Here is a 15,540-nt window from a genome sequence, read left to right on the forward strand (position 1 = left end):
AGAAAGATAACAAATGGTCAATTAGTATATTAAAAATGCTGACCTTTACTAACAATCAGAGTTGCACACAAAAATAAGATGCTACTTTAACCTTATAAAACTGGCTATTAGACAAACAAAAAACTCAATTTAGTCGCAAACCAATAGCCCTGCTGTAATTTAAACTGGCTCAATCTTTTAAGAATACAATTTAACAACACATTTTAAGAGTTCTAAAAAAGCAATGAGGCTTTTGATCTAGAATTACACATTTACGGATCTATCTGAAGGAAACTACAATAGATGAAAATTTATTACAGTCATTTCAAATAGAAATGTATTCATATCAAAAACATACAAGAAAAAATCTAAGTATCCAATAAGGTAATGTTTATTTTAAAGCATGCTATATATGTTCAAAGAGTCATTGAGCATTGCCCTTTATAAGAATACTGTGTGACATAAAAAGATGATGTTAGGTGAAAAGCAGGTGATAATACCAAGTATGTAACTTCTGAGAATTTTGTGCCATTTTTAAATGCAGTATCTAGTCCACAAAACTGAATGCAAATTTCTTAAATAATATGATAATATAAAATAAAAATGTAGCAAGAAGATAAATTATATATATATATATCTGAATTATTTAGAAAAATAAATATTCAGAGAGTAAATCCTGGAAGAAAATATCAATAAATTTTTCACATTACTTGTCACCATATTTTTTATTTCCAAGTTTATGATTTTCTGTTTTTCTCCATTTTTCTGCCATGAGCAAGGCTTACTTTCATCATCCATTTACTTTTTAAAAAGTGGTCAACTTACTTAATGAACCATAAATTTGGCATGCTACCTCAGGTAAAGCACTGGTAGAAACAACTTTTAATAAAATATTTTACAACCAAGTTGACTTGCTATACACTATCACCAGACTCCTACATGAACTTCAGTTGAAACTCAAATTTTACTTTAGGATGCCTTCCTATATTCCTCCAATTCTTCCAAGGATCACATTCCTTTATTCTCCTCCCCTAACATGTACACAATAAAGCTTACATGATGTCTGCAGGAGTCAATGTTACTCTGTAATTATACAAGGTATATTTAGCAACAACACAACAGAAAAGACCATAAGCTCCAAGATGTCAAATACAAGTCTATGGATTTTTCAAGCCAACTAACTCTTCACTCAGCAATGCTTAACAACTTTCTAACACAGTGCTCACAAAGGTGCTCATGCTCCCTAGCGGTGGGTGCCCCATGGAGGCATTTTTGGTTGCCACCATGACAAACGAAAGTGAAAGAGGAGAGTGAAAAAGTTGGCTTAAAACTCAACATTCAGAAAGGTAAGATCATGGCATCCGGTCCCATCGGTTCATGGCAAATAGATGGGGAAACAATGGAAACTGTGAGAGACTTTATTTTGGGGGGCTCCAAAATCACTCCAGATGGTGACTGCAGCCATGAAATTAAGACACTTGCTCCTTGGAAGAAAAGTTATGACCAACCTAGACTGCATTATTAAAAAGCAGAGACATTACTTTGCCAACAATGGTCCATCTAGTCAAAGCTTTGGTTTTTCCAGTGGTCATGTAAGGATGTGAGAGTTGGACTATAAAGAAAGCTGAGCGCCAAAGAATTCATGCTTTTGAACTGAGGTGTTGGAGAGGACTCTTGAGAGTCCCTTGGACTGCAAGGAGATCCAACCAGTCCATCCTAAAGGAAATCAGTCCTGAATATTCATTGGAAGGACTGATGCTGAAGCTGAAACTCCAATACTCTGGCCACCTGATGCGAAGAACTGACTCACTGGAAAAGACCCTGATGCTGGGAAAGATTGAAGGCAGGAGGAAAAGGGGACAACAGAGGATGAGATGGCTGAATGGCATCACCGACTCGATGGACATGAGTTTGAGTAAACTCCGGGAGTTGGTGATAGACAGGGAGGCCTGGCGTGCTGGGACTCATGGGGTCGCAAAGAATTGGACACGACTGAGCGACTGAACTGAACTGATGACAAGAGGTCATTACTGTCATTTAGCAGATGGATTCTAAGAGTGCTCAAAGTACCACAAAGGAAAGGGCAGTTCCATACAACATACACACCAGAAAATTTCTTTTTTTTATACACCATACAATCTCTGAATGCATCTCCAGCCATTCACATAGGAACTATGGTAATATCATGAACAAATCAGGCTGCTCTAGCTTCTCCTAGTAGTTTTTAATTCTAGCACTCACCATACTTCTGCTTTTTGTTTTCAAGCACTACTGGTATGAAAGTGCTGCTGATGATCTTTTTAAAAACCCAAATATTCATTTAAGTAGATATCAGCAATGGACTCCTACATTGTGTTCTGGTATAATCATGTCCCAGCATTTACATTTTGAAATACTTATTTTATTATAAATTCCTTTTATTTCTCCTTTACATTTCAATTACACATTATATTGATTTCTTTAATTACGTGTTTATGTAAGCTACATTATCTACAAATTTCATTTTAGAAAAGAAATGGAATACAAATTATTGGTTATAAAAAAGGGTTATTATATCTGATAGGGCTGAGAATCTATATGGTAATAGCTAACATTTAACGAAGAGTTTCTATCTAGTAAATATTGGCTGCAACTTTAAATGTCCTAAACTAACTTAAATATAACAGTCCTGCAAAGCACATGTGGAGAAGGAATTGGCAACCCACTCCAGTACTCAGTGCTTAGAGCCAGAGCTCTGAAGTCAGATGCTAAGTTCAAATCTTGGGTCAACCATTCATGTGACTCAGATTAGCACCAATGCCATTTTTTTCCCCTATCTGTAAAATGGTAATTATAATAGTATTTACCTAACAAAACTGTTATGAGGATTAAATAAGAGAAATCCATCTTTAACATTTATATCTGGCCCTAGTAAATTTTCAACAAACATTTGCTGGTTCTGCTATAGACATTATCATTTCTGAGTTTTAAGTAATTGTCTAGGGTCACAGCTAATTCCTAATTTCTAACCACTACACGCTCCAGTTTTTCAGCAGGATCTCACTATATGTCACTTGGTGGTAGTGAGCAGGGAGCTCGAAACAGACAGGCGATGTCCTTGAAATGCAACCTAACAAGCACATACCAAGGAGTGAGCACGATGGGAAAAGCAAACCTACAGTTCCTTGGTCAGTCAGTTTCCAGGAGTTGCTTTTAGGAGCTTCTTATTACGCTATAGAAAAATTAAATGATTTGGGCAATTTTAACAACATGCATCTTCTGACTCGGGCATGACTCTAACTGAAGGTGTGCCTCCTCTTTACTGTCACTCTTGCTGGGGGAAAGAACTCTCCCCCATACCTACTCTTTACCTGGAAGAGTGATTTGAAGCAGTTTACAAAGATGCAGCAGTGTACAACTCTGCAGCCACATCCATTCAAGCATTTATTATGTACCTACTGTGTGTCAAGAACTGTGCTGAATACAATAATATTAACAAGGCTGTGATGGTGAATTTTAAGTATCAACTTGACTGGGCTTCAGGGTGCCTAGATTAAATATTATTTCTGGATGTATCTGTCGAGAGTATTTCTCGATGACATTGGCATTTAAATTGGTGAACCGATAAACACCCTCTCCAATGTGGGTGGGATCATCCAACCCACTGAGGGCCTGAATAGAAAAAGGCAAATGAAGGGAGAATGAGCTCCTGACCTTGGTTGAGCGGGGACCTTGGTTTTCTCCTGGTTCTCAGGCCTATGGACTCAGACTGAGACTTACATATCAGTTCTCTGACGCTCCAGCCTTCAGATCCACATTGGAACCACATTACTAGCCTTTTTGGGCCCCCAACCTGCGGACTGCACATCATGGGACTTCGTGTCCATAACTGAGTGAGCCCATTCCTGGTAATTTCTTTCTCTCTTCTCTCTAAATATACCTTGTTGGCTGTTTCTCAGGAGAATCCTGACTAATACAAAAGTCTAATAAGAGGACAGAGTACTTAGCTAGAGCAAATACTATGAAACTCAGGAAAAAAAATATCAGCCTGAGAACTTCAGTCAGAAGAACAAAGGGGAAGAAAGAAAACAGGAAAAGCCACGGGCATTCCTCTTTACATATTACCCAGGTTTCAAAGAAAAGATGCAATACTGATCATTTTTCTTTGTTCAAAATTAATAAAAGCAATCTTGTTTATGTATGTGGCAAGATGTAATAGCTCCTATTAACAGGCTAAACAAAACAATTTCACAATTTAAAATCCTATTATCTGTTAAAATGTGTTTCAATTATGCCCCCCGAAAGCTTGACACTGAAAGCTTGATGAATCATAAGCAAGGTTGTTAAATGAATTGAAAGATAGTGCTAAAACATCCACAGAAGAGTGTTTAATGGGCACATGAGGTCATTGTTCTTAAACCAGCAAGAACGGAAGTCTAAGTTGAAGAGACTTAAAAGCTTATAAAGAAGGCAGAGGAGTCAAAGAAAGTTTCGCTCAGCAGCAGGATCAAGTAACGCTGTAAACCCTTAGGCAGTTTGCTCCTGCAAATTAAGTAATTTGTCTTTAAACATCTTTATATCCCCAGCACCTACCACAAAGTAAGCTCTGGGTAAATGTCTACTGATCTAAACCCCTAACTTTTCTTTTTCTTTCTTGCTTTGCCACAAGGTAAGAATACAAGGGATTCAGACAGATCATGAAAAGGTTCTCTAGCTGTTCAAGTACGTTAAAAAGGTCAAAAGGCTTTATAACCTTAGAGTTGCAAGGGAAGACTTTGAGAATGAAAAGCAGAATCATGAAGACAAAGATAAATATAAAATGAAAATGTAGAACTTTATATAAAAAACATAAAATGAAAATAACACTAGGATAACGTCTTTAAAATATACAGAGATTTCTTTATAATCCATATAAACTAAAAAGTAACCATCTCTAAGGTACTTTAGTTTATATGGATTACATATATCCCAGGTGGCTCTAGCGGTAAAGAACCCGCCTGCCAATGCAGGAGACACAAGAGATGTGGGTTTGAGCCCTGGGTTGGGAAGATCCCCTGGAGGAGGGCATGGCATCTCACTCCAGTATTCTTGCCTGGAGAATCCCATAGACAGAGGAGCCTGGTGCGATACAGTCCATAGGGTCGCAAAGAGTCAGAAAAGACTGAAGTCACTTAGCTTGCATGCATAAGTGACTTAGTACTTAAAAGAAATTAAAACACTGATGTATTAGTAAAATACATAATATTTTTAAAAGGAAATGTAAGAATTAACAGGATGTTGCCTCTGAGAAGAGCAACTGGTAGTCTGGAGTGGAAGGAAGACATTTTTTCCTTATATAATGTTCAAGTTGTTTACTATGGCAAATACCACACTTTAAAAAAATGTATCAGAATGATACCTACATCATAGGTTTTCATAAGAGCTTAAGTTATGTTAACTTTTATATATAAATATATATAAAATATTTAGAAGTTAATGGATATAAAATGCTCAGCACAGTAAGCAGTATTATAAGAACAACACAAACAGTGTATTATATTTTATTAATACAGTATACACACATATCTTTACAGATCAACACAGGGAAAAAGAAAATACTCCCCGAAATACAAAGAATATGAAATATTAATTCACAAAAAATGGTAAATAAATCTATGGCACATTTCCAATTTCTCCAGTAATCAAATGCAAAAAGTTTCTTTGCCTTTCAGATTTATATAATTTAAAAGGACTGACAAAATTCACTACCAAGAGGCTGAAAGGAAACAAGCAGCCTGGTAACACCACTCTTGGTGAGAATGCTAATCTGTACACGAACATTCCATTGGCCCGACAACTCCACATCAAGGACTTTAACCTAAGGAAATAAAGAACAGTTGGAAGAGGGGAATAGCCCCAGTTTTCCCCACTCAGGATGGCTAAAATACCCACAAAAAAACCTGCCATCTTTGTTGCATGAAGACCCAGAGGAGAGAATTCAGAGCAACCAAAGCCGCTGGAAAGTGAGAGAGAAAGTCCCAGAAAGGAGAGAGAGAGCAGGGAGCCCCAGATTCCGAGGCTGACTTCTGAACCAAGCACTCATGGGGCACACTCCAAGTGGACCAGCTAAGACTGAAATAAACGATACTTGTGTTGCTCCCCAAACAGGAAGGACAAAGTCTGCTGTTTTTCAGTCAATTCAACTGTTTCAAAAACGACAATACTCAGAGGAACGTAATTCAAACACGAGAAAACATATCATTCACAATGTGTAGGATACAGTCAGAATAAATAGGAAAAAAAAAGAAAACACAATCCACTCTCAAATGAAAAGGAAATCAATAGAAACGATCCCTGAGATGTCCCAGATGTTGAAACTGGCAATGATTCTTAAAGCATCAATATCTATGCTCAAGGAAAATAAGCTTGTAAGGAATGAAAAGACAAGAAATCTCAAACAGAAACTATAAATTCTAAAAATAAAGTATCTCAAAGTAAAGACTCACTGAATGGCAGAATGGTGATGACAGAAAAAAAGATCAGTGAACCTTGATGTAGGTAAGTAAAATTTACCTAACATGAAGAACAAGAAGAAGTAAAAGCACATGAGGACTTGGTACATACCATGTACATCAACACCTTCTTTTAAGCAAAGAAGCCCACCTTAGTTACTGTCCTTCTTAAGAAGGTTTAGGGAGCAAGAAGGCAAGCAGACATAACACTGCCTATTTTTTTAATTTAATTTTTATTTTATATTATAGTTGATTTACAATGCTGTGTTAAATCAGGTGTACAACAAAGTGATTCAGTTATATATGCATATATCCATTCCTTTTAAGATTCTTTTCCCATGTAAGTTATTACAGAATACTGAGTAGGGTTCCCTGTCCCATACAGTGGGTCCATGTTGATTATTTATGTTATAAACAGTAGTTACACTGGCCTGACTACTGTTACATGAGGAACCATGGAGGGATGGGCACAAGGTTAGCTAAGCCACTTCAAAGGTGGCTATTGTCAATAAACAGTGGACTGTAAAGTCCCTTTTGACCAAGGGGAACATTTTTGGCTCGTCATCAGCATACTCCCAACCCCTTCCTCCTTTACTTAAACTTTCTACTTCTTTTAATGAAAATAATCTTGATAGTTAACAGTTTTCAAAAAGGCTTCATATTCAAGGTCTCTTTCTGATTCTGATTCTCATTACAATATCCTAAGAAAGGGTGGGAAATATGCTATCTACTTTCAGATGGATCAAAAACAATTATGCCTGAAGCTTTATAGGACTTCTAGAAATACTGACTATCCTATGCTTTTATTCCTAATCTGTTCCCTTTCTTTCCTTTAAAATCCAAAATGGTAGGTACAATTAGAATAAGATCATGAATTTAAAAATTTCTAGTTCCTTTTTTGTCTCATCAGAAATTCTGAATAAGGGACCACTCTGTGAACAATGGTCCCTGGTCGGGGGAACTAAGATCCCGCAAGCTGTGCAACACAATCAAAAGAAAAAAAAAATGTAGCACATTTCACTCCCATTCTTTTTGCTTTTTTAGACTACAAACTCACAACTAAAACAGCATCTGAAAAACAGAGGTATTTGCACTCTTCGTTTGAGATTCCCCCTTTCTAGTCCATCTGTAACTTGGATCTAACCTGAGGCAGTCATGTTCTTTGGCCTAAAAAAGATGGGACAGCAGCAAATAAGGGAAAAATAAGGGAAATAAGCAAATAAGGGAAAGAGAAACACCAGAAAGAGAAGGAAAGGGGAAAAAAAGACCAACATTTTAAAATAAGTGACTCTACTGCAATCTGAGAGTTCCTTGGACTGCAAGGAGATCCAACCAGTCCATCCTAAGAGAGATAAGTCCTGAGTGTTCATTGGAAGGACTGATGCTGAAGCTGAAACTCGAATACTTTGGCCACCTGATTCGAAGAGCTGACTCACTGGAAAAGACCCTAATGCTGGGAAAGATTGAGGGCAGGAGGAGAAGGGGATGACAGAGGATAAGATGGTTGGATGGCATCACCGACTCAATGGACATGGGTTTGGGTAAACTCTGGGAGTTGGCAATGGACAGCGAGGCCTGCCGTGCTGCGATTCATGGGGTCGCAAAGAGTCAGACACGACTGAGTAACTGAACTGAACTGAACTGCAATCTGTACGTTTCAGTGACAATTATACCTTACATTTGAATAAAACCTTTTTAATATTTTTTTTCAAGGCATTTTCACATCCTATGAGAGCCAGTCTGTCCTTATAATTCAAGAAAAGAATGGAAGGTACAAACAGTAGCGTTTCATTTGACAAGGAAGAATCAGTGGGCTGTGAACCCAAATTTCTTGTAGGGTTCAAGGTGTTTTAATAAGTTTTTTAATTTAAAAAAATGTAGAATTACAAAATATGACAAATGTTAAAAGTCTTGAAAAGAGGTTTGATTTCCTTACCTGAAACTGACATGCACATTTCAAACCATCTCCATCTTCTTTACAGACTCCTCCATATTTACATGATGATTCATCACAAACTCTTAGATCAGATTCCCTCACATTTAATTCTGTAAAAGAGGAAAAATTGTTTCATATACATATGTGTGTGTCCTTTTTATCGAAATGTGCATATATAAATGAGAGAAAAAAAATCCTTATACCTTATGGACAAGTATAAGTCACAACATACAAAAATTAAGTTCTACAGGACACAAACTGTTCGAGATTCCCCAAAGAAAGCTGTGCATGGTAATGTGCCTAAAATCACATAAAGCAAAGCAAAATAAAGCTCAAAATTTCAGGATTTCACATAATTCTCAAAAGGGAAATCCACAGAATTTTTTTATTTTGCCTGCCAAGAGCTTAAGACAGTCCTTTTACTATTATTATCTTAATAATTTAGATTATTTTTCTAGTGACTGAGTTACTTTTAAGGGCAGCCAATAAGAATAACTGAAAAAAAAAAATCTTGACTTTTTTGATACCCAGAATAAGTTTTGGATGATCATTAATCACTCTAGACAGATAAACAGTTTCAATTACAAAAGTGATAAAAGTAAGCTTGAATTTCACACAATAGATATATACAGTATTTCACACCATAGGTATATATGGGGCATTTACATGAAAAGAAAGAGGTTCAAAATCTTCATAGATTTAAGATATTTAAATGATTGATGTAATTTTACTACCACAGGAAGCAGAGCCTATCAACAATACTAGTATTCTGCAGTCATTCTGTGCTTGTTCCAAGACTGTCAGTCTTATTCTGGAACGATCAAAATAATCTCTCTAGGAAACCTAATAAATTGCTTCCAGGTTAGAGAAAAGCTGCCAATCACATGAAACTGGGTGAAAACCACTACAAAGCCAATTTTCATATCCTCCCTACTGGGAATGAGAGCTACAACAACAAATACACTTACATAAACAATTAACAAATGGTTGTTTAAAAACTCATCCCAGGGCCTCCCTGACGGCTCAGTGGTGAAGAATCCGCCTGCCAATGCAGGAGACACAGGTTCGATCCCTGATCCAGGAAGATCCCACGTGCGGCAGAGCAAGTGAGCCCGCGTGCCACAACTACTGAGCCTGCGCGCTCCAGAGCCCGGGAACCACAACAGTCTGTGCGCTGCAGCTGCTGAAGCTTGCACCCCCTAGAGCCTGCGCTCCCCAACAGGAGAAGCCACGCAGTGAGATGCCTACATACCACACCTAGACAGTAGCCCAAGTTCACGACCACTCGAGAAAAGTCCACACAGCAACGAAGATCCAACAAAGCCAAAAATAAACATTATTTAAAAAAAAAAAAAAGAAAAAAAAGACAACTCATCCCAGTGAGGAGGTGAATTCATGAGTCCGGAAGCAGAGAAGCCCAAGTTAGCTCCCGACTCTGTGGCTCAATAGCTGAGATGCTCTGGGAAGAGCACAAGACCGCCCGCAGCTCTAGATGGAGATGAGGTCTTGGCAAGCATCTCTCCGCGAGCATTTCTCCCGCAGTCCCTCACCCCTGGCTGTTTTCTACTTCTAGATTTCAAAGCAGGCCTCAGTGGACTGACCTGAGGAAGTCCTATTTCTCTATCTAGTGCCACGTGTCCTGGCTGACCATCACTGCCGCTCTCTGCCCCCACCGTCCTCAGTGCTCCTTAATATGTCTCTGCCATTTGTCTCAGGCCTCCCACTCCCAGCTGACCCTCTGAGGAACTGACAGTCTCGTACCTAAACACCCAAGGAGTGGACAGTCGGGGTACTTACTGGAGTAACCACCCTGAACTAAGCATTGCACTAATGTAAGCATGTCTATGTAACTATAGGTTACAAAATTTTTTTTTTTTCTTTTCTTTAAATGGATTTCGGGTGGTGCACAGAATTGGATTGCTCTAAAGTTCAAGCATATGTGTAAAAAAAATTTTTTTAGAAGATGAGCAGAAACAAAAACTACAGGAAACTAATGCAGTTGTTTTGTCCCTCTCAATGTTTCACATAGTATTCAAGGCAGAGGTGACCATCCTTCGATTCCTTTCATCGGCTCTGGAGGCTTTATGTTCTTGGTTTTCCTCACCTTCCAGTTTTCACTCATTCTTCCCTGTCCCCCCTTAAACACTCACACTAGCTCCTGAGGCTCAATACTAATTGGGGGGGGGGGGTGTGTTTTTCTGTCTACCTATATTCCTGCAGGGAACTCGCACAAGATCTCCAGGTTCCAGTTACTGTCTTATGTACACATTAGAACCCAAGGAACATAACTAAATATTCATAAAGAACTGCTCTAGAAAAGAAGATAAGAAAGCATGACATCTCTGCTCAACCACAGGCTTAATCAATTTTAGGGACCATAGAAATAAAAAGAATTGCATGATTTGAGAAATAAATTTTAGTGTATTTCTCTTACTTTTCTTTGTGGCTTTAAAGTTCACACTGGGTTCCAATGAAATCAGACATATCAAATGATAAATAAATTTTTATTTTGTCCATGGGTCAGGATCATGCTTTAAGACTTGCTATCTTGGCTTCAGATTCTTTTGAGTTGTAGTATTTCACCTGTTGTATTTTAAAAGCACAATGGAACTGCCATCAAGAGCCTAAACCCTCCCTGCCACAAGGATTTTCACACGCATCTGTTTGCATGACGGACCAAAGAACACCTTGGGAGAATAATCATTCATACTAAGGTGAAGCTTCCCTGGTAGCTCAGTTGGTAAAGAATCTACCTACAGTGCAGGAGACCTGGGTTCGATTCCTGGGTGGGGAAGATCCCCTGCAGAAGGAAATGGCAACCCACTCCAGTATTCTTGCCAATGGAGAACTGTCAATGGAGAATCCCATTGACAGAGCAGCCTGGCAGGCTACAGTCCATGGGGTCACAAAAGTCGGACACAACTTAGCAACTAAACTACAAGGTAAAACAGAAAAGCTCAGCCTGATAAACAATGTCTTGGTTGGACAGGAGAAGTCCAGGCAAAGTCTTAAATAATTGGGTGCTACATCATAGTTTGATAAAAATTAGTTTATCAAGAGTATCATGACTTTCCAGTGCCCCAACTCCTCACAAATTTGAGAACTACTACCTTAAAGCAAGATCAGTACAGAAGGAATTCTGAACTGGGGTCATCTTCTAAATGTTATTTCAAGTATTCTGTTCAGTACCAGGCATCAGGAGGGCACTCTATTACCTATCAACGATAACGATACCACACCTGCCTTTCTGAGCCCCAAGTGGGAATTCAGCAGAAAGGATGAGTCATTTCTAAGGCCAAAAATCAGTTCTCCAAACAGAAATATTTTACATATAGAATCACTCAGAAGAGTGGATTTCAAAGAGAAATATTTAATTCTAGTTGCAAATGTGCCCATCATATAATTCTCTAAATGTAAAACTTGTCTCGATTTTCGTCAACATTCCAAGGCTAGGCAACAATATACCATAAAGGGAAGAAATCCTACTTACTATGAACGTGAACTGCCAGAACCCCCAACTTTTGGCACCACTAACTAGGTTCAGGCTGCAGTTCAAAATGAGATCTATTAGCATTCCAGAATGATGCGACTTTCCTACCACCATTCCAATTAAACAGAAGGTAACTGGGGGATCTTATGAGTTAGCTAGTAATTACGGGAGCCAAAAAGTGAATTAACTTTGCAAGACGTTATGACAGAATTGAGGGTTTCTCCATCTCAGCACTACTGACATTTTGGGTTAGATAGTTCTTTGTTGCAGGGGGTTACCCTGTTCACTGCAGGATGCTCAGCAACATCCCTGACGTCCACCCACTAGAAGCCAGTAGGACCAGCTGTAACAACCAAAAATGTCTCAACACTACAAAACATCTCCTAGGGAACAAATTCACCACCAGGCGAGATCCACTGTAAAAGATGAAATAAAAGGCTTCATGTTTAATTCTCCAACACAATCATTATAAAGAAAATGAGTCAAACAGCAGCAATCTGCAAAATCTCTGCACACTACTACAGTTATTTTTCACTGCAACAGGAGGCTCAGAGTGGGTGTCCTCCTTTAAGAACGTCTTAACCTCTCAGCAGCCTGGCTTCTTTCCCCTTTCATATCAAAATTCCATCAAGGGTCAAAAATCACTCTATTCTAAAGATCCCATACCTTTCTTCTTAAGTCATCCAGCTCTTTTCTTGACCTCTCTACTGGAGCTGACACACCTGGCCTCCCCCATTCCAACCTGGTAATCTTAATTATTCCTCCAACTAACTCTCTGACCACTTCTCAGTCACTCCTTTTTCCTTCTCCTACTGCTCAATCCACGTCACTCTTAGAATTTATCCCCAACTTAATCAACACTCCAGATTAACCAAACTGTGCTTTTGTCTGTAAAACATGCCAACCAATGCCCATGGCTCAGTGAATCCTCAAGGCTACGAGGTCACTCTCTAGAACATTCATGAGTACTTGAGCTCCAACCAGGAGAGTTGCTCTTATGCTTCAAGAGTCAGTTATGTATGTTATCCAGTCTGTGTATACCAACTGTATTCATTACTGTAATTATGTGGTTTTAACTCTTCATGAGAAAGAAAATAAATTTTCTATGAAAACAAAATTAGATGCTACAGAAAGACTTAGGACAGGTTCCTTTTTAAAAACAGCTGTTGCCTTAGGTGGAGGCAAGATAAAAATCTAGGTTTTTGTATCTGCAAGTCTTTAAATTCCTTTTTAAAGACATTAAAACTGGAATGTGTACTCAATGCATTATGAATGTGGTTTATTAAAGAAACGGGAAACTCCAGTTATTCTCAAAGAAAAACTCTGGGCTCTCTTTCAAAATATTTTTTAATATATATTTTTAAGTTAAAATGCTACATACATTTACAAATCATTTTGTGACTCCTCACTTTAAAAACTTTCTTGATTAATCAACTACCAGAATCTTACGGCACTCAGACAAGAGGGCTCCTACTATGTATAAAAATATTCTGTCCTCAGCCATCCCAGTGTAATATCTCATCTTACTTCTTCTCTCAGCACTCTCTTCCACTCCCACGACTCAAGTCTTCAGAGTTGGTTTTCCCCAACCTTATTAAAGCCATCTCATCTGCTTTTGCCAGTGCTATTTCCAGTCTTCAGAGCACTGCTGAGCAAAGTCCTATAAATTAATACCTAAATAGGATTTAATGATAAGTATTCTTTAAGTACTTTACAACATGTGGAAATATTCAGTTTATCTCTAGGTGATTCCTTATTGAATGTCTTTCAGGACATGTTCAAACTTTGTACCATGTTCTTAAGAAAATTTCAGTGGGTTTATTCTCATTGCCTAAATGCTAATAGCATTTAGGAAAACCTACACCCCAATCCAACCTGACATGACCCCTGCTGGATGGTTTCACTCCCAAAAGATGCCCTGTTTGTTCACGACACTGTCCAACTGCCTACATGACAGTTCCACAATCTCCACGCTGAAAACAGTGGAAATATTAAGAATATTTAAACGTTTAAAATATTCCACATCAGAAAATAGTGTGACACAGCCATGGAATATTACACAGCTATCTAAAAGGTTGTGTAATTACATAACAATATGGAAATATGCTGATGAATGTTAAGTAAGGTAGAAGACAAAGCTATCCATACACCAATATAACGTATAAAAAAAATATATAGGAAAATCCAACTGTGTTTGCACCAGTGGAATATGGATTTTTTTTTCTCTTTTCAAGTTTTTATACCAGTTATATTTAAAGAGGTGGGGCTTCTCCGGTGGCTCATCTAAAAAAGAATCTGCCTGCCAATGCAGGAGATGCAAGAGATGTAGGTTCAATCCCTGGGTCAGGAGGATTCCCTGGAAAAGGAAATGGCAACCCGCTCCAGTATTCTTGCCTGGAAAGTTCCATGCACAAAGGAGCCTGGCTGGCTACAGTCCATGCGGTCGCAAAGAGCTGGACACAATTAAGCACGGGAGAAAAGAGTCAATGTGATTTCAAACAACCCCAGACAGTTTGCCACACAATGGACAAAGCATGATTTTGAGGGCCAATACAGGCCAGGTTCACAGGCTAGTTCTTCACATTTTAGAGTAACATCACCTTCCCTAGATGTTATAATGATTAGATGAGATAATGCATTAAAAAGCAACAGTGCCTAGAACAAGAAGGTATACAACAAAGATTCACTTCCTTTCCTTTCCCAGACCAACCTTAGAGATACCTGTAATGACACAAGTCATTACTGAAACAACAGATCTATCTAGTAAATGTTGACTTCAGTCTCAGCAAGTGAGATGAACTAGTAATTAAATTCTCCTCAACTTGTTTACTAAATTAACGATATTACCTTAGTTATCTTCTGCTATAAACATATTGGGGGGAAAAAACTGCTCAATATTTCATGATATAAAACCAAAAGCAGTTTACATTAATATTAAACAGCATTCACAGAAGAGATAACTAAAAGATCTCTATGCTATATAAAACGAAAGAAATTCACATGTGCCACACAATTTATCTGACTCCGATGTTTTTCATCCCATTCTGCACACAACTGCCAAACCACCCTTTGTTAAACGCCATTCTGATCATGTCAGTCCTCCAATCAAACACCTACAGTCATTCCCTGCTGCCTATTTCAGTTCTAAAGGCCTGTATGTCAGGATGCTTCAGGCAAGGTGAAGGAGAGGACAACCTATTCCAGGATAAGAAAGAAATACCTAGATCTCAAGCTGGGTATTAATGGTACCCAGGGTCTTTCTAGCCCTACCAAAGATCTCAAATTTGGACACTCTCTCCCTTACTCCTGTTTTTGACTAGCTTGGCAAACCTGGGTGCTTCCCTCTCACAGATCCACAAACTGAAGCCTCCATACAGCTGCCAGGGGACAAGGACAGAGGAGTATTAGGGCTGTTAACAGGTATGGAAATTCTTTTGGGAGCGATGGAAACACTTTGCAATTATATTGTAAGTAGTAGTGATGGTTGCATAACACACTAAATATATTAAAAACCACTGAGTTGTATACTTTAAAATGCTGACCTTTATGCTATGTGGATTATAGCTCAATAAAGAATAAAAAACTTCAAAAATCGGATAAAATAATCATGTCACCTAAATTTTTAAAAAGATGAACAAGCAATATAATTTGCTGTTTAACAGGCA

The 15,540-nt window shown here is 38.3% G+C and overlaps 1 protein-coding gene across 1 annotated transcript in view; it reads right to left on the bottom strand.

The window, feature by feature from the left end:
* TMEFF1 (transmembrane protein with EGF like and two follistatin like domains 1) overlaps positions 1-15,540 on the bottom strand; it is a 91,250-nt gene that overhangs the window by 56,520 nt on the left and 19,190 nt on the right. Inside the window, exon 2 of the mRNA XM_043927453.1 lies at positions 8,386-8,495. Within this exon, the coding sequence (XP_043783388.1) occupies positions 8,386-8,495 (110 nt within the window). The remainder of the gene's footprint in view (positions 1-8,385; positions 8,496-15,540) is intronic.

The sequence above is a fragment of the Cervus elaphus genome, chromosome 16 (assembly GCF_910594005.1).
Source record: "Cervus elaphus chromosome 16, mCerEla1.1, whole genome shotgun sequence".
NCBI lineage: Eukaryota > Metazoa > Chordata > Mammalia > Artiodactyla > Cervidae > Cervus > Cervus elaphus.